The sequence below is a fragment of the Capsella rubella genome, unplaced genomic scaffold (genome assembly GCF_000375325.1).
Source record: "Capsella rubella cultivar Monte Gargano unplaced genomic scaffold, Caprub1_0 scaffold_5, whole genome shotgun sequence".
NCBI lineage: Eukaryota > Viridiplantae > Streptophyta > Magnoliopsida > Brassicales > Brassicaceae > Capsella > Capsella rubella.
This window is the reverse complement of record NW_006238919.1, coordinates 13,604,831-13,622,740: the sequence shown is the minus strand read 5'-3', so window position 1 is coordinate 13,622,740 and position 17,910 is coordinate 13,604,831. Positions and strand designations below refer to the sequence as shown.

The 17,910-nt window shown below is 40.4% G+C and overlaps 4 protein-coding genes across 5 annotated transcripts; 3 read left to right on the top strand and 1 right to left on the bottom strand.

The window, feature by feature from the left end:
* Positions 1 to 535: 535 nt before the first annotated feature.
* LOC17886209 lies at positions 536 to 2,449 on the bottom strand. 2 transcript variants are annotated; one of them, XM_006292955.2, is made up of 2 exons: positions 2,083 to 2,449; positions 536 to 1,962 (listed from the first exon to the last, which is right to left on the bottom strand). In XM_006292955.2, exons 1-2 carry the CDS (start codon positions 2,347 to 2,349, stop codon positions 934 to 936), a joined length of 1,296 nt encoding a protein of 431 aa, XP_006293017.1. In that variant the 5' UTR covers positions 2,350 to 2,449; the 3' UTR covers positions 536 to 933. The 2 variants fall into 2 exon arrangements, with proteins under 2 accessions (XP_006293017.1, XP_023637970.1); XM_023782202.1 differs by having other exon boundaries at positions 536 to 1,860.
* A 103-nt stretch (positions 2,450 to 2,552) lies between these two features.
* On the top strand, positions 2,553 to 4,451 carry LOC111830419 (protein ANTAGONIST OF LIKE HETEROCHROMATIN PROTEIN 1). Its single transcript, XM_023782201.1, has 3 exons — positions 2,553 to 2,862; positions 3,017 to 3,261; positions 3,346 to 4,451. The coding sequence occupies exons 1-3, from the start codon at positions 2,568 to 2,570 to the stop codon at positions 4,129 to 4,131; spliced, it is 1,326 nt and encodes a 441-aa protein (XP_023637969.1). The 5' UTR covers positions 2,553 to 2,567; the 3' UTR covers positions 4,132 to 4,451.
* A 6,461-nt stretch (positions 4,452 to 10,912) lies between these two features.
* On the top strand, positions 10,913 to 12,957 carry LOC17885507 (serine/threonine-protein kinase HT1). Its single transcript, XM_006292927.2, has 6 exons — positions 10,913 to 11,425; positions 11,540 to 11,661; positions 11,721 to 11,935; positions 12,065 to 12,239; positions 12,314 to 12,448; positions 12,548 to 12,957. The coding sequence occupies exons 1-6, from the start codon at positions 11,110 to 11,112 to the stop codon at positions 12,752 to 12,754; spliced, it is 1,170 nt and encodes a 389-aa protein (XP_006292989.1). The 5' UTR covers positions 10,913 to 11,109; the 3' UTR covers positions 12,755 to 12,957.
* A 118-nt stretch (positions 12,958 to 13,075) lies between these two features.
* On the top strand, positions 13,076 to 15,555 carry LOC17887238 (homocysteine S-methyltransferase 2). Its single transcript, XM_006292215.2, has 7 exons — positions 13,076 to 13,413; positions 13,851 to 13,907; positions 14,034 to 14,254; positions 14,435 to 14,564; positions 14,706 to 14,909; positions 14,989 to 15,060; positions 15,146 to 15,555. Exons 1-7 carry the CDS (start codon positions 13,237 to 13,239, stop codon positions 15,293 to 15,295), a joined length of 1,011 nt encoding a protein of 336 aa, XP_006292277.1. The 5' UTR covers positions 13,076 to 13,236; the 3' UTR covers positions 15,296 to 15,555.
* The last annotated feature ends 2,355 nt before the right edge of the window (positions 15,556 to 17,910 follow it).

Genomic DNA, 17,910 nt, shown 5'->3' with positions numbered 1-17,910 from the left:
ATTCCCTTTTGCTCTGTCTAATTCTAGGGATACCCATATTGTATTTCCATTCTTTCATTATAAAAATTTCTGTCTCTCTCTGATTATTCCTTTGCCTTGCAATCATTGTTCTTGTTTGGACGTTTTGTATATTATACCAAAATTATTTTATGAAAATTGAATGTGTCTGCACTGCACTTTGATTGATGATGAATGCTCTTTTCCCGTATTAGTATTGTTTATTCAAAGATTACTTTTTAGCTACCATCTTCTCTTTTGCTTTTGATTTCCTTACCGATAGACACCTACAGTATATATCCGCTCTCCATGGTGTTTTAGACTAGGGTTTTGAAACCAAGGTACACCTTTTCAAGTCAAAGCAAGCATCTTTCAAGGGAGAAAGTTTGAAACTTTCGTTTTGAATTCACCGCAAAAAAAAAGACTTGCGGGTAAAACCCTTTTATCGATTTGATCTACACGTACAAAAACCATTCACGAAAAAAACGATAAATCATAAAAATGTCAAAAAAGAAAGAAAAAGATTGATTCCCTAAACGAATCTGCGAAGAGGGGGAGGCAGCTTTTACTTTAATAACAACACTTTGTCTTAATGCGACGCTTGAAAGCAAACAAAGAGATGTAAGAATGGAACAGCATCTGGGGAGACACAACAGGAACATAAACTGAGTCACAGAGAGAGACTAAAGAAGAGCAAAATAAAAAGAAAGCATGTTTGATTTGAAAGAGAGAGCTTTTGACTGTGAAAACGATGTAACAGCTTTCACTGTTATGGCTCCAACATCGAAGTACACAAGACGAATCCCAACCCTTTAATCTGATCTCTCTCTAGAACTAACACCCTCCCTCTTGGCTCATTCTTTTTTGGCTTCAACTACTCATTACCATGAACGAATTGTATCTAAAGACTAGACAAGGCTATTTACCTGCGGGGTTTCATTTCACATGCCTCAATTTATCACTATTATTAGATTGCAAACCACTCCCTCCGTAATACTGCTTTGTTGTTTCCCGAGAAAACTCGGCAAACGTCATCCCATCCCTTAACCGAGACGATAGAGGTGGAACGATTCTTTGTATCTCTGGATTAGGGACCTCATCCGTATCAGGGAGCTGACTCTGTAGAGAATATGACCTTAGATGTTCCATTGTATATTCTGAGACTGAAAAAGTTTGGCTCCACTTTGGCTGTAAGAAGACCACAAATGTCTCACGGCTTATGTGCTCCAGCTTCTCTGGTTTGCATACACAGTGAAGAGTCGACCGTAGCTTCCCTTTGGACAGAATATCAGCAGATTCTCCAATTTGGACTATAAAACTGTCTTGTGGAGTCTTGACCATGTAGAACTTGTTCTTGCTGGGATGATAGATCTGGAGATAAGAGTGTCTGCTCATCAAAGAGCAATCCTGGTAGGAGTACGAGGATAGAAACATAGGATCCGTGAGAAGAGTAAAGATGCCATAATCGTAATGCCACTGTTGCCACAGGTTGAAGTGACTCCCACTCAAACCATCCCCATTTCTACGGTTCACCTCTTGTTGCTCAGCAGCATTATGGACTCTTGTCTTGCTTGATACTCGTTTACCAGATTGGTTGCTCCTCTCGGCTTCTCTGAGAGCACGTTTATCAGCAGCAGAGTGGTAATGTATAAGGCGTGCCTTTGCTGTGCAAGACTCCAGTAAACTATCCTCCAGGAAGCCTCCACCAATCTCCCTGTCGCATATACGAGCAATGGACAAGCCTAATTCCCTCATACAAAAACCTAGTCCCTTAAAGGCAGCGCCAAGATTTGTGAACTCATCATCATCGCCCTCCTCCTTCAAATCGAGTGTAGGGCTAGCCTCGTGGAACCACAGCTTCCCCTGTGAAGATTTAGAAGTGCGTTCAAAATTGAGCTGCATTGCAAAAGAAGAGACGTCTCGTAGTGGATTCTTGAGAGAAACGTCGCTACCCAAGTGGTGCTCCTTAAGGCAGCAAGGATGAACGAACACGCAGAATCAGTATCACTGATGAAGCAACTAAACAGTTGACGGATACAAGCTACTTGGATTAATGGAAATCTGAATATTAAGGTTGGGCATTACCTTCAGAATGCGGATCCGTTTGTCCGGAACGAGAAGAGCCAGCTTCCGAGCCATAGGGAGGAGTTGACGGCGCAGAAGGGCGGAGCCAAGAACGCCGGTGATACAAAGCAGGCCTGGACCGGAGGGGCCAAGAGCTGACATCACGTTTCTCGAGATGCATTGACAGCGTTTACGGTCTCTCGGAGAAGAAGATTGAAAGCGAGAGGACCAAAGAAGAAGATCCGACAAGGACAGTTGATAGGGTTCGAGAATCTCTGTCTCTGCCATTTCCCTTTCAGTGTGGTCCTTCCTTCTTCTTTCTTTCCCCCTCTCTCTCTTTTTTTTTGATCCCACTAACGCAAAAGCCCAACACGGCCCAAAACAAAAGTCCAACAATCAGTTACTTAACATACCGCTTTTTAGGCAAGTGGGAATCGGATAACATGATGTCAAGCTGGGCCTTAGAATAAATCGAGATGGGCCTTATGCGGCAAATTAGTTTCTATATGGATAGCCCAGTGGAGGAGTCCAGAAAGCAAGCTTTCGACGTCTTAATTCCCAATTTACCCACTGGACTGGAGTGGCCACCTCCTCCATTGAATTTCGAACTGTTTCTCTCCCCGATGGCTCCTCCGGTGGGGAAGACGAAGAAGAAGAAGAAGAAGAAGAAGAAGACGGAGAAACCTTTGGATAAGGACCTTAAGGAGAAGAAGAAGAGAATCAACGCAGTTCCTTTGGACCCTGAGGCTATTGACTGCGACTGGTGGGATACTTTCTCGCACCGAAACTCTTCTCTCTCAGGTTTTCTCCCTTCTTACTTTTCAGATCTGATCCTCCGAAATAATTTGTGTTTTTTTTCTTCGAGTAGATTTGTCCCTGTTTCATAGATTCTCTCCGATTTGATTTTTGATTTTGTAGACAACTCTTAGATTGCAGCTTTTTTTTTTTTTAACAGTCCCGTCAGACGAAGATGATGCCTTTAAGCACTTCTTTAGGGCTTCTAAGACCACCTTTAGCTACATATGCTCGCTCGTCAGGGAGGATCTTATCTCTAGACCTCCCTCTGGCCTCATCAACATCGAGGGTAGGCTTCTTAGCGTTGAGAAACAAGTCGCCATTGCTCTTCGACGCTTAGCTTCTGGTGATTCTCAGGTCTCCGTCGGAGCTGCCTTTGGTGTTGGCCAGTCCACTGTTTCCCAGGTTCCTAAATCAACAAGATACTCCCACCTCAGCTCCCTTTATTCATTCACATTTTGCTTCCTGGCTGCTTTATTTTTTTTTCAGGTTACTTGGAGATTCATCGAGGCACTTGAGGAACGCGCCAAGCATCATCTCCGCTGGCCAGATTCTGACAGAATTGAAGAGATCAAGTCTAAGTTCGAGGATATGTACGGCCTCCCCAATTGTTGCGGAGCCATTGATACAACCCACATCATCATGACTCTCCCGGCTGTGCAAGCCTCAGACGACTGGTGTGACCACGAGAAGAACTACAGCATGTTCTTACAAGGAGTCTTTGATCACGAAATGAGATTTCTCAACATGGTTACCGGCTGGCCAGGCGGCATGACCGTCTCCAAGCTTCTCAAGTTCTCTGGCTTCTTCAAACTCTGTGAAACCGGTCAGATTTTAGACGGAAATGTCAAAACTTTGTATGAAGGAGCACAAGTTAGAGAATATGTAGTTGGAGGGATCAGTTACCCGCTTCTTCCTTGGCTTATAACTCCTCACGACAGCGATGATCCCTCTGGTTCCATGATGGCGTTCAACGACAGGCATGAGAAAATGAGGTCAGTGGCAGCTACCGCCTTTGCACACCTTAAAGGAAGCTGGAGGATCCTCAGCAAGGTTATGTGGAGACCAGACAGGAGGAAACTGCCGAGTATAATACTGGTGTGTTGTTTGTTGCATAACATCATAATCGACTGTGGAGATTATCTGCAAGAGGATGTTCCTTTTTCTGGTCATCATGACACAGGCTACGCAGACCGGCTCTGCAAGCAGACTGAGCCGCTTGGTGGTGAGCTCAGAGGATATCTGACTGAGTATTTGCTGAGGGGAGGATCCTAAACCCTGGGGTATTTTGTCTATTTGACATCGTCATCTCTTCTCAAAGGCCGTACTAAACCCGTTGAACCGTTCATCGTCAGTTTACTGGTAGACTTCGAAATATCCGACAGAAGAATGTAATGAAACTTTTCTTCAATACCGGATCAACAGCATGCTCTATTAAGATATTGCCAATTGGGCTTATGTAGAATCGACTACTCAGTTTGAGAGGTGACGATAATATCCCAAAAAAGAATTGTTTTTGCCAATGTATATATATTGTTATGTTGTTTTTTATATTTGGTGTTTTTTTATAGAATAGTTTTGAGTGGTTGGGTTCCCATTATATATTAGATATTATTCTCTGCGTTGAAAAATTGAGTGATTCAAAATTCAACAGAAAAAAATAAAAAAGGTATATGCTGGTGGATGCGTCTTGGTTTTGGTTCTTTGTGCTAACAAGTAACGACGACGGACGAAGATTCCCAACAAATTCACATGGCAAAAAAATTAAAACTATAAACTAAAAAGAGATACGTAATCAATAAATAACGAAAACATAAAATTCGATACAAATCTTGGAGAGAATGGTGATGCGGTTATGAAAGTGGACATTTGTGTTTCGATAGACTGCGTCATGAACAAAAAGAGTTGCATATTTCTTGATGTATACTAAAAAATATTAGAATGTAGAAGTCTAATAGCATCTCCAACCCACCTCTATTTCTTTCTCTAAACTCTATTTTATAGCAAATTTTGCTCCAACCCACCTCTATATCCACCTCTATTATAGAGATTGCTATTTTTATCTCTATATATAGAGGAACTCTATTTTTTCCTCTATATTTTATTGCAAAGTAGTCCTTTTAATCTTAAACTTTTTTTTATTTATGAACAATAAACAAAGAAATATATTTAATAACTAATAATATAAAATATTTTAGAAGTTTTAATTTAAATATATATTCTAAAATTTGAGACTACCATTTGAAAAAGTAAATTATATAAAATCTTATAAATATATATAATAATAGATTTTATTTTTATTGAAGGAGAAAAGAGATTTTATTTTACCTTATTATATATAATAATAGAATTTAGTATCTTATTGTTTTTTTATATAATGCGATGTACTTTTAAATAAAAATATATATAATATGATGTTTTATAATAAATGTTTAATTTAAATAAAAGAAACTATTTTATTAAAATTTTATAAAAGTTAAAGTAAATGAGTAAATTTGCAACTTTTATAAATAGATTGTGTTAATATTAAAATTTTAAAAGAATCTATTTAGAATATTCTATTATAGAGAACAAAGTAGAGGAAACCACTAGAGCAAAAGTCACCTCTATTATAGAGGCAAAAATAGCAAAAACCATTGGAGATGGTATAAGTGTAGTAATTTTTACTAAGAAAATTAAAATTGGTAATCACTAATCAGCTTTGAAAAATGAAAAAAGAGTAATTTAATTGGAACTCTTAAAAATAATCAGTTTGGGAATCCGGAAGTATAGCAGTTTATTAACAGATTGAGATATCTGTTCCGCATTCTACGGCAGCAACAAGATTATTATTGTTGCACAAGTTAAGGAATTGTGATTCGATGTAGATATTGTTTGTAACTCTATTTAACCTCTGTAATCTTCTCATTTGAAAGATATCGAAAACACTTTCTCTTCATTGCAGTCTCTGAATCTTTATGGTATCAGAGCCAAACTCTTAATTTTGTTTAAGAAAAACAGAGAAACTGATTCTCTGTGATGGCAAGCGACGGATCAATTCCACCAACGAACCCGAACCCGGCGAACCCGAACACGAACACGAACCAGACCACTATGGAAACCCGAAGAACCATCTCTCCCTATGACTTGTCAGCGGCTGACAATCCTGGAGCAGTGATCTCGCATCCACTACTTATGGGAACAAATTACGACGAATGGGCGTGTGGCATCAAGACGGCATTGTGCTCTCGAAAAAAATTTGGTTTTCTCGATGGCACTATCGCAAGACCTGAAGAAGGATCTCCTGACTTGGAAGATTGGTGGACCATCCAGGCACTCCTTGTCTCCTGGATCAAGATGTCAATTGACCCACCACTACGCTCAAATATCACTCACCGCGATGTTGCCAAAGACTTGTGGGATCATCTGAAGAAGAGATTCTCTGTCACAAATGGACCGAGAATTCAACAAATCAAGGCAGAGCTAGCTTGTTGCAGACAAAGAGGTTTGGCCATTGAAACCTACTTTGGAAAGCTAACTCGCATCTGGGATAGCATGGCTAACCATCGTCCGTTGAGGCTGTGCAAATGTGGGAAGTGTGTGTGTGATCTCGGAACGCTTCAGGAAAAGGACCGAGAAGAGGACAAGGTACATGAATTCTTGTTCAGACTTGATGATTCCGTCTTTCGCACTGTGAGATCGAGTCTTGTTTCAAGAACTCCAATTCAGCCTTTGGAGGAAGTTTACAACATAGTGCGACAAGAGGAGGATTTGGTGAGAAACGGGACACAAAGAGCTGAAGAAAATTCAGAAGTGAGTGCTTTTGCTGTCCAAACCACACCACAGGTCAGAAGAGAAGAGAACAAAACAGTGACTTGTAAACATTGTAATCGATCGGGTCATTCAAGTGATAGCTGCTATGGAGTAATAGGCTATCCAGAGTGGTGGGGAGACAGACCGAGAACCCGTACAAGTGCCGGACGGGGACGCGGACGTGGAGCATATGTAGCTGGAAGAGGACGTGGGAGTACTTCCTACGCCAATGCTGTACATGTCAACGAACCAGTTGGTGAACAAGCTAACTACGTGGTGACGGACAAGGATAGAGATGGAGTGAGCGGTCTAAGTGATTCACAGTGGAGAGCAGTCAAGACTCTACTTAATGGTGGAAAAGTTCACGAAACCGAAAAACTAACGGGTACGTCTTCTTTACATTTCTGGATAATGGATACAGGGGCCTCACATCATTTAACGGGAAACCTCGATATCCTAATGGATGTTAGGGAGATGCAACCAGTTGGGATTGTGTTAGCTGATGGTAGAGAAAGAGTGGCTGTTAAAGAAGGGACTGTAAGGCTAGGGCCTAATTTGATACTTCGTTCAGTGTATTATGTTGAAGATTTTCAAACCAATTTGATCTCTCTTTGCCAATTGATGGATGAGAATCATTGCGTAGTGCAGTTAGCTGATCAGTTCCTTGTTGTTCAGGACCGTACTTCGAGGATGGTGATTGGAGTTAGTAGGCGTATGGGAGGGACCTTCCACTTTCGAAGTATGGAGTCTGCAGCATCTGTGGTGGTTAGAGAAGAGAAGTCCTTTGATCTCTGGCACAAGCGGATGGGGCATCCTTCTGCAAGAGTAGTTGGTCTTCTTCCTGTTGTTTCCAATGTTGTTTCTTCTGAAATTTCGAATAAAGCGTGCGATGTTTGTCTCCGCGCTAAGCAAACTCGATTGTCTTTTCCAATCAGTGAGAATAAAACAATTGGGATTTTTGATATGATTCATTGTGATTTATGGGGTCCCTATAGAACTCCAACTCATTCTGGTGCTCGCTACTTCTTAACAATAGTTGATGATTACTCACGAGGAGTATGGCTTTACTTAATGTCTGAAAAATCAGAAGCTCCTACTCATCTTAAAGCCTTCTTAGCAATGGTCACACGACAGTTTAAGACTCCGGTTCGTGTGATAAGAAGTGACAACGGAACTGAGTTTCTTTGTCTAAGAGAGTTTTTCACGCAACAAGGAATAGTTCATGAGACGTCTTGTGTGGGAACACCTCAACAGAATGGGAGGGTTGAGCGTAAGCACAGACACATTCTCAATGTTGCTAGAGCACTACGGTTTCAAGCAAATTTGCCAATTGAGTTTTGGGGTGAATGCGTTTTAACAGCGGCTTATCTCATTAATCGAACGCCAAGTATGGTGTTACAAGGACTAACACCTTACGAACGACTGTATAATGAGAAACCTGTTTATGAACATGTCAAGGTGTTTGGAAGTCTCTGTTACGCTCATGATCAGTTTCATAAGGGGGATAAATTTGCATCTCGAAGCAGAAAATGTGTGTTTATTGGATACCCCTATGGAAAGAAGGGTTGGAGATTATACGATTTAGAGAAGGATCAGTTCTTTGTATCAAGAGATGTCGTTTTTGTTGAAAATGAGTTTCCATATAATTATGGGAAAGAAGAAAAAATTACATGAGAAGAGGATCATGTTTTTAATCTTCACAGTCTGTTTGTCGATCAAGAAGATGAAGAAAGAAGGTTGGGTTTGTTTAATGGATCGGGTCCATCTGTAGCTACAGTGACATCTGTTGGGCCTACTTCAAGCCCAAATCTGAATGTTGAGACACCAACTTCACGACAGAACGATGTCGTACAAAGAAATGAAGCAAATGTTGATTCATCGTTAAGCTCACCTGCTGAACCTGTTCCGCCGCCGCCGACGACGCCACCAACTCCGACGCCAACACCGATTCCGGCAGTGAGAGTACCAGTAGTTCCGCCGAGTTGTGATGCTGAATTAGGTCGAGGCAAGCGCCACAAAACGCAATCCGTCAAGCTCAAGCAGTTTGTGGTTGATACGGGAAAACACAAATCGGGGAGTTCGAAATCTTCCTCAACTTCGAGCTATCCGATTGCCAATTATGTGGATTGTGAACGTTTCTCTCCTCAACATCAAGCATACTTAGCTGCAATAACATCTGGAGTTGAGCCCAAATCGTTTAAAGAAGCAACGAAGGATGATAAATGGAACAATGCGATGTCTTCTGAAATTGATGCTCAAGAAAGGAACCATTCATGGGATATAGGAGATTTGCCAAAGGGGAAGAAGGCAATTGGCTGCAAATGGGTATCCAAACTCAAGTATAAATCAGATGGTACTCTAGAGAGACACAAAGCGAGGTTAGTTGCTCTTGGTAACAAACAAGTTGAAGGTGTGGACTACGGTGAAACATTCGCTCCTGTTGCGAAAATGGGGACTGTGCGGTTGTTTTTGGATACTGCGGTGAAGAATCAGTGGGACATTCACCAAATGGATGTATACAATGCTTTTCTCCATGGTGACTTAGAAGAGGAAATATATATGAGGTTACCACCTGGTTTTAAAGCTTCTGATCCTAATAAGGTCTGTAGACTTCGAAAATCAATTTATGGACTAAAGCAAAGTCCACGTTGTTGGTTCTCCAAGCTGTCGACGAGTCTGAAGGAGTATGGTTTTGAACAAAGCAAGTTAGATTATTCGCTGTTCACGCTGGACAGAAATGGTGCTCAGCTTCATGTCTTAGTGTATGTAGATGACTTGGTGATCAGTGGTAGCACTCCGGAGATAATGGCTGAGTTCAAAGTCTATCTTTCAACATGTTTCGATATGAAAGATTTGGGTCCTTTAAAGTATTTTCTGGGAATTGAAGTGGCTAGGAATTCAAAGGGTATGTATCTTTGTCAAAGGAAATATGCTCTAGATATTGTTTCTGATACAGGCTTGTTGGGAGCGAAACCTGTGGCTTTTCCTCTAGAAACGAATCATCAATTGGCGCTCTCGGAGTCACCACTGTTAGAGAGTCCGGAACCTTATCGTCGTTTAATTGGAAGGTTGATATACTTGGCAGTAACAAGACCGGATTTGGCCTATTGTGTTCATATTTTGGCCCAGTTTATGCAAAAACCACGAGAGGATCATTGGGCTGCGGCTTTACGAGCAGTACGCTACTTGAAAAATAGTCATGGCCAAGGTATTTTGTTACGTGCCGATACACCTTTTCAAATCACTGGTTGGTGTGATAGTGATTATGCTAGTTGTCCCATGTCAAGGAGGTCGGTTACTGGTTATTTCATTCAGCTTGGCGGGTCACCGATATCATGGAAAACCGAGAAACAAAAGACGGTTAGTCGGTCATCTGCAGAAGCAGAATACAGAGCTAGCATTTCTGACACAAGAGTTGATTTGGCTTAAAAGGATTCTTGCAACACTCGGCATTCAACATGTTCAGTCCATGGATGTTTGTTGTGATAGCAAGGCAGCGATACATATAGCAACAAACCCAGTTTTTCATGAACGTACGAAGCATGTGGAGGTTGATTGTCATTTTGTTCGTGACGAAGTCTTGAGCAAGAATATATGTCTGGTTCATGTTCAAAGTCATAAACAACTTGCTGATATTTTTACAAAGCCATTGGGAACGCAAGAGTATGATCAGTTCTGTATCAAGTTGGGCATACAAGACTTGCACGCTCCAACTTGAGGGAGGGTATTAACAGATTGAGATATTTGTTCTGCATTCTACGGCAACAACAAGATTATTATTGTTGCACAAGTTAAGGAATTGTGATTCGATATAGATATTGTTTGTAACTCTATTTAACCTCTGTAATCTTCTCATTTGAAAGATATCGAAAACACTTTCTCTTCATTGCAGTCTCTGAATCTTTACAGTTAGAAGAAGATGGTGAAAATCGAATGGGGGCAAAAAGGTAAGGAAACCAAAGACAAGACAAGAGCTCTCTATGTGTGTGTTTGTCAAAAGGGCAAGCTAGGAATGATAGATTGGGGAGAGTTGGCCGGTGAAACTGTCAAAAGGACATACATACATAAGAAGAAGAAGAAGAAGATTTGGTCTCTCTCTCTCTCAAAACAATTAAAGAGAGTGAGTAACTCTAATTAGTGGAGACCACCATTACCTCTTTCTTCAATCAGTCTCTCTACAATTCTACACTTCTTGTTTGCTTCTTTCTTTCTTCTCTTATTCATCTCTTTGACGATTTTTTTTCTTCTCCTTCCTCTCTCTCTCTCTCTCTCTCTCTCTCTCTCTCTCTCTCTCTCTCCACCACAAGTTTTGGAATTCTCAAAGAAAGAAAGAGAGAGAAAAAAAGACATCGGCTTTGTCCTCAACTCACCACTGATTGAAGGAAGAGCTTATTAATTAATATCCTCCCTTTCTTCATCTGGGTTTTGGATCGCGAGTTTTGGATTATTATTGGTGGCAAAATGTCCTCTGGCGGCGGAGAGGCGGATAAATCACTAGGAATCGGGTCGGATCCCAAATTAGGCGGCGTAGGGAGCAGAAGCGCCGGGGAAGAACGATACTTCAGGGCGGATACTCTTGACTTGAGTAAATGGGATTTGCATATGGGTCAAACCTCTAGTAGCAGCAGCGTCGTCGTCTCCAAGTCCGATTCCACCAGACCTCCCGCGATGCAGGAGTGGGAGATTGACCTCTCCAAACTCGATATGAAGCACGTCCTCGCTCACGGCACTTATGGCACTGTCTACCGCGGTGTCTACGCCGGCCAAGAAGTCGCTGGTCCGTCTCTTTTTCCCCATTCATATTCTCAGATACTGCCTGCTTCCTTTAGTTTTTTTTTTTTTGGTTTCCCTTAAATCTCTGATTATCTCTTTTGATCACTCTCCTCTGCAGTCAAAGTGTTAGATTGGGGTGAAGATGGTTACGCCACTGCCGCTGAAACCACAACTCTCCGTGCTTCCTTCGAGCAAGAGGTCGCCGTCTGGCAGAAGCTCGATCACCCCAACGTTACAAAGGTACAACCACCCACCTTTCAACACCCACGTTGTTTCTTCTAACCCTCTCTCTCTCGCAGTTTATAGGAGCCTCCATGGGAACCTCCGATCTGAGGGTCCCTCCTGCTGGTGATTCTGGCGGACGTGGTAACGGTGGTGCTCATCCTGCGAGGGCCTGTTGTGTTGTGGTTGAATATGTTGCCGGAGGCACTCTGAAGAAGTTCCTCATCAAGAAATATAGGGCCAAACTACCCATCAAGGATGTCATCCAGCTCGCTTTGGATCTCGCAAGAGGGTATATCTCCTCTGCTTGTTTGTTTGTTTCTTTAAACGCCTCATGTTTGCATTCTTCCATTTATCTCAAGAAACAAGGACACAAAGATGCATCCTTTATCAGCAATGCTCTTCCTTTTTTTGTTCCCAGGTTGAGTTACCTCCACTCCAAGGCGATTGTACATCGGGACGTGAAGACAGAGAACATGCTGTTACAACCTAACAAGACGCTGAAGATCGCTGATTTCGGGGTAGCTAGAGTTGAAGCTCAGAACCCTCAAGATATGACGGGTGAAACTGGAACACTTGGATACATGGCACCAGAGGTATGTCCTTGTGTACCTACTTTCCTGTAGAGCCTACGGGAAAAACTAAGAGGTTAGCTTATGGTGGTGCATAGGTTCTTGAAGGAAAGCCTTACAACAGAAAATGCGATGTCTATAGCTTTGGTGTATGCCTCTGGGAAATATACTGTTGCGACATGCCCTACGCTGACTGTAGTTTTGCTGAGATCTCTCATGCCGTCGTTCATAAGGTTCATCTCAACCTCTCTTTACAACCTCACCTATGTATATGTTAAAGGCTAATTAGGATATGTAATCACCTCACTGTTTGGTTGTTGTATCTCGCTCAGAATCTGAGACCAGAGATTCCCAAATGCTGCCCAAATTCGGTGGCAGCGATCATGAAGAGATGTTGGGACCCGAATCCAGACAAGCGTCCGGAGATGGAGGAGGTGGTGAAACTGCTTGAAGGCGTGGACACAAGCAAAGGCGGTGGAATGATAGCTCCAGACCAGTTTCAGGGGTGCCTCTGTTTCTTCAAACCTCGTGGCCCCTGATCTTGTCTTGCTTTTGTCTGATATTCTTGAGAGCTGCGTGATTCTTTGGATTTTGTAACTTTGAGACTTGGAAGTTGGACTGGTGTGCTTTTTTGGTCACAAGAATATCTCTTGTTCTTTTCTTTTTCCTGCTCGTTCATGTAATTTATACTACACACAGTCGTCGTGTAAATCGATAAAGCTTGAGTATTTTTGGGTTGTCATATCTCCTCTCTCTCTCTCTCTCTTGATTCGAATGCGATCTGTAACAACTAACAAGAGTAGGCAGCCAAAGGGTCTGTCTGGTCGTCATTAAAACAGAAAAAGGTCTACAAAATATGTAACGCCTGTAATAACAAATAAAAAAGTAGTAGTTACTATTTAGTAGTCAGATTTGTTCACACTTGGTTTGGTTGGTTGGTTGGTTTGTTTGTTTGTCTGAGTTTTGCCATTTCTCTCGCATCTCACACACAGTAGACGCCGGGATCAGTGGTTGAGAGAAGATGACGGGAAGCTCTAAGGCGTCGTTTTGCTCGATGAAAGATTTCCTGAAGCAGACAGGCGGGTTTGCGGTGATAGACGGCGGGCTTGCAACGGAGTTCGAGAGACATGGAGCAGATCTCAACGATCCTCTCTGGAGCGCCAAATGCCTTGTCACTTCTCCTCACCTCATTCACTCCGTAAATCCCTTTTGCTTTTTCTTGTCCGTTAAATCTGAAATCCAACAAAAAAGCTTTCTCTCTGTGTGTGTGGTTCTATCCCTAGATTTAGATTACACTAAAATGTCACATGCGTATCCAAAAGTGCGATTGATTATCCGAATCAAAGTAAATCATTCTCATTTCTTATCAAGCAGAAGCAGCCCAGTGAGATGTATGTTTAAAGCTGTCAACTTTTGTGAACCCTAAACCCTTTTGGTAGTTGTTACTGTTCATATTTCTCCATTGTCTGGGATTTTTTCTCATTTTCCATTTCCTGAGTCTAGGGGGGCTTTTTCTTTCCATGATCTCTCTTTTTTTTTTTTTTGCTAGCCTTATCCAATTCACCCTTTCAATTAGGTTTACATGGCTGAATGGATTATAGCTTACTTAGCTGCTTGTTTTTCTTGATGGAGCAGGTGCACCTTGATTACCTTGAAGCTGGTGCTGATATCATCTCCAGCTCTTCTTATCAGGTTCTTTGTCCCCCTCTCTCTCTCTCTCTCTCTCCCCCATCTTCTTCTTACTATCTCTCTTTGTTTATCCATCTCCTTTCTGGACACTAAAAAAATGTGGATTGATTGTAACTCAACTCTTAACAGGCCACGATTCAGGGGTTTCAAGCCAAGGGCTTTTCAATAGAGGAAAGTGAATCTTTGCTTACAAAGAGCGTGGAAATAGCTTGTGAGGCTCGGAACACGTATTATGACAAATGTGGTACTAGCTCCTCCATGGATGATATCATTCTTAAAAAGCGGCCTATATTAGTTGCAGCATCAGTAGGTAGCTATGGCGCATACTTGGCTGATGGATCAGAATACAGGTTATTACTGCCTTTTATCTGTGTTTGATATGAGTTTGGGTTGGAGCTAGTTTCAAAAGCTCCTTTATCACTTACCCCTTTTCAGATTTGATTTTTGCTTTCTGTGGATTTCATATACTCCTCCTGCATTATCTCCTTAAATCTACCTATTAACTTTTGGTGGTTCTGTTACTCTATCAGTGGAATCTATGGTGATTCGATCACGCTGGAGAAACTGAAGGATTTTCACCGCAGACGAGTCCAAGTTCTGGCGGAATCTGGTGCTGATTTAATAGCATTTGAGACCATTCCAAACAAGATAGAGGCTCAGGTACTGATGGTTCCTCAGCATCATGACAGTTGACATGTTGTAGTAGGTTTATCCTTGCATATTCGAGCGTTCCACTAGTGATGCATGTTGTTAAGCTGCTGGTGGGTGTTAAGCATGGGTTTTGTTTCTGTGATATGCAAGGCATTTGCTGAGCTGTTAGAGGAGGGAGATGTGAAGATTCCTGGGTGGTTTTCATTCAACTCAAAGGATGGCGTAAATGTGGTTAGCGGGGATTCCATCAAGGAATGTATCGCCATAGCTGAATCTTGTGAGAAAGTAGTGGCGGTTGGAATCAACTGTACTCCTCCAAGATTCATAGAGGGGCTAGTTAATGAGATAGAAAAGGTGCGGCTTGGATCCACACTCATTAGGTATTTGTATTTTTTTATTTGTAGAGACACTAAAAGGTTTGCATAACTTGTAGGTGACAAGCAAGCCCATACTAGTGTACCCAAACAGTGGAGAGAGCTATGATGCTGAACGGAAGGAGTGGGTTGTAAGTCATATATATCCGAGCAAAGTGCAGATAACAAACACAAAAACACAGAGATCTCTGAGTTGCTAAAAAAAAACTTTTGCAGGAAAACACAGGAGTTGGGGATGAAGACTTTGTATCATACGTGGAGAAATGGATGGATGCAGGAGTGTCTCTCCTGGGAGGTTGCTGCCGCACAACACCAACCACCATCAGAGCCATCCACAAGAGACTTGTCAACCGCAGATCTCATTAGCTCTCAACTTGACTCTCTTCGATGAATCTCTCTGGACCTTGGCAATAGATTTTGTAACCAAACAATTGTTTCCCTTATCCATTTAAAAAAAAAAAAAAGAAGTTAAAAATTACTAAAGCCTTGGCTGTAGGTACGTGCTCCTCCTACTAATGTCTCATGTTCCTCTGACGAAGGGACTGATTCTCATCTATCATTAGAAAGATTAATAGCGCTTTGTTTTGAGATTTATTACTAAAAAAGATCATTGTGACTTGTGAGTAGCTTTCTTTTGATCTGTTAAGTTAAAAAAAAATAAAAAACAATGGCTCTGGTAATTTTGATGGAAAGAGAGGGTAGAGATTAAAGGGCTTTTAATGTTCAAAAGGATAGAAAGAGTACACTGCCCACTGTTTCATTTTTGTTGCAGGGAGCGTACGGCTGTGGGAATTATGAGACTTTGATGAGTATGACCAACACATTTCATTTTATCTTGATGTGTGTGTGTGTGTGTGATCGTCTGGATTAAATATGTTTTGAAATAATACTAGCAAATGCCGAAAGAAGATGAAAAAAACGATAACATCATCCTTTTTTTTTTTTAACTTTTTACTCCAAATAATAATCTCCATTGTCCATGTTGATGAAAGTGATGTTTTTAACATACAAAGGACCTCTTTCTTCTTCTCCAAAGTTAAAAAAAAAAAAAAAGGAAGAAAAAGCTTTCACATCAACCCATTCTTCCTTCCAACTTTAATTCCCCCCCCCCCCCCCTCCTAACTCGGATAAAAAAAAACCTGTAAACGTGTTAGTTCGTGTTCCTCGTCGCATCTATCATCATCACATTGTAGTTTCTTTCTTTTGCATAGACCCATATTATTAACTCAGACTCAGTATATATGTTCGACAGAGTTGCATATACATGTTTTTCGGGAAACTTGTATACTGCTGTATCCAAAAAAAAAAAAAACAGAAAGTTTTCAGGAAGAACAAAATCAGTCCATAATTTGGGAGATAAAGTATAATAATAACCCAAAAACAGGCTAACCAAAACATTCTTTAATGTTGTTGTTGTTTCTAGGTGTTATCATGAATCTTTTATAATCTACATGTGCCGGATATTGCTAGTTATACAAAGTCGCCTTCATTAACAGATTTTATTATTACTACTCTGTATTCATCAATACTAGTATTTGATTTTTTTTTAGTTATATACAAAGATAATTATAACAACAGAGAGAACACAGAAAGATATATTTTCTCAGTTTAATAAGATAATTCTAAGTTGGTTCGTATTTCAGGCAGGTATCTTTAATTGCAATGTTCGACCCATTCTTAATTGCTGGATGTGTGTTGACGTGACAGAATGATAAACAATTTGTATTACCATTAAGTTCTTTATTAGGGAACCCTTTAACTAATCAGTACGTTTCTCTCTAATTAGAGAGAGAGAGAGAGAGAGAGAGAGAGAGAGGAGTCGTAAGCCTAATTATTTTTTCAAGTACTACAGAATTTACAACTGGCACTGTGGCACAGCGTTTTATAAATCCTTTTTAATTGCAAACAGAAATGGCTGTTCAAGTGTACAAATGTGTGTATAATGATGTATATGACTATATGTATATGCTACATTTTATTAATTTTTTAAAAAATAAAAATAAGAAAAAATGAATGAAGGAAAGATTACTAATTAAATAAATGACTAAACCTCAAAGTATAGTTGGTCTGCTGAACAAACAGACACGGTCTCCCACATGCAGCATGTGTACATTTTAACTTTACCTTACAAAAAAAAACTAAAGTACTACTCCCTAGTTACTAGTTAGTGGTATATTGCATAATTTCACCAAAACAATTAGTATACTCAACTCAATGCATGGCATGGTGTCTTAAAAGTGCAAAAAACAAAACTCGGTTTTATAATCATAGAAAATTGGGTTTAGATGAATAGCAAAATCCGAGAGAGCATTGGTCCCCGTAAGTAAGTTAACCCTACAAGATCCTATCTTCTTCTTTTTTTTTTTTCTTTTTAATGTTTAGAAAATTAAAGAAAAGTTATTAGCTCATCATCATAGATTTATTAATTTCGTATAAGCATATCAATACTAAAACCTTTGTGTCTTGTGTTAATATATTTTTTGATGGGTCGAGTGTACTCAAACCGTAAAGACACAGTGATATATTAAACCGATCTTAATGTAATCGTTCGTATAATTTATAAAGGATCAAATGTCACTCATACATAGGGGATATATAAAGATTGTATGTCAAATCACGACATGAATGAAGGGATATAAGATTGTAATCTTGCGTGAGGGGTATTTATTAATTATACATTTGAATGGAAAGGAAAAAAAAAAATGTAGATCGAAGAGGAGGACGAGGCAAAGAAAAAAATATGGTCCATGACTTTCTATGATAAGAAAATAATATGTATGTGAATTCACAAGTGACATACAGTATGTTGTTGTTGTTGTTGTCTCCAGAAACCTCAAAATTCACCCTTTAAACATGCATCTAAACCTTGGCTCACCAATCCACTCTCTCTCGTCTTTTTGTTTTCAATATAGCTAGTGTCTATATATTTATATACTACAGAGTTCTCCTATAATAATAATTAAAAAAAAAAAGAAATTGGT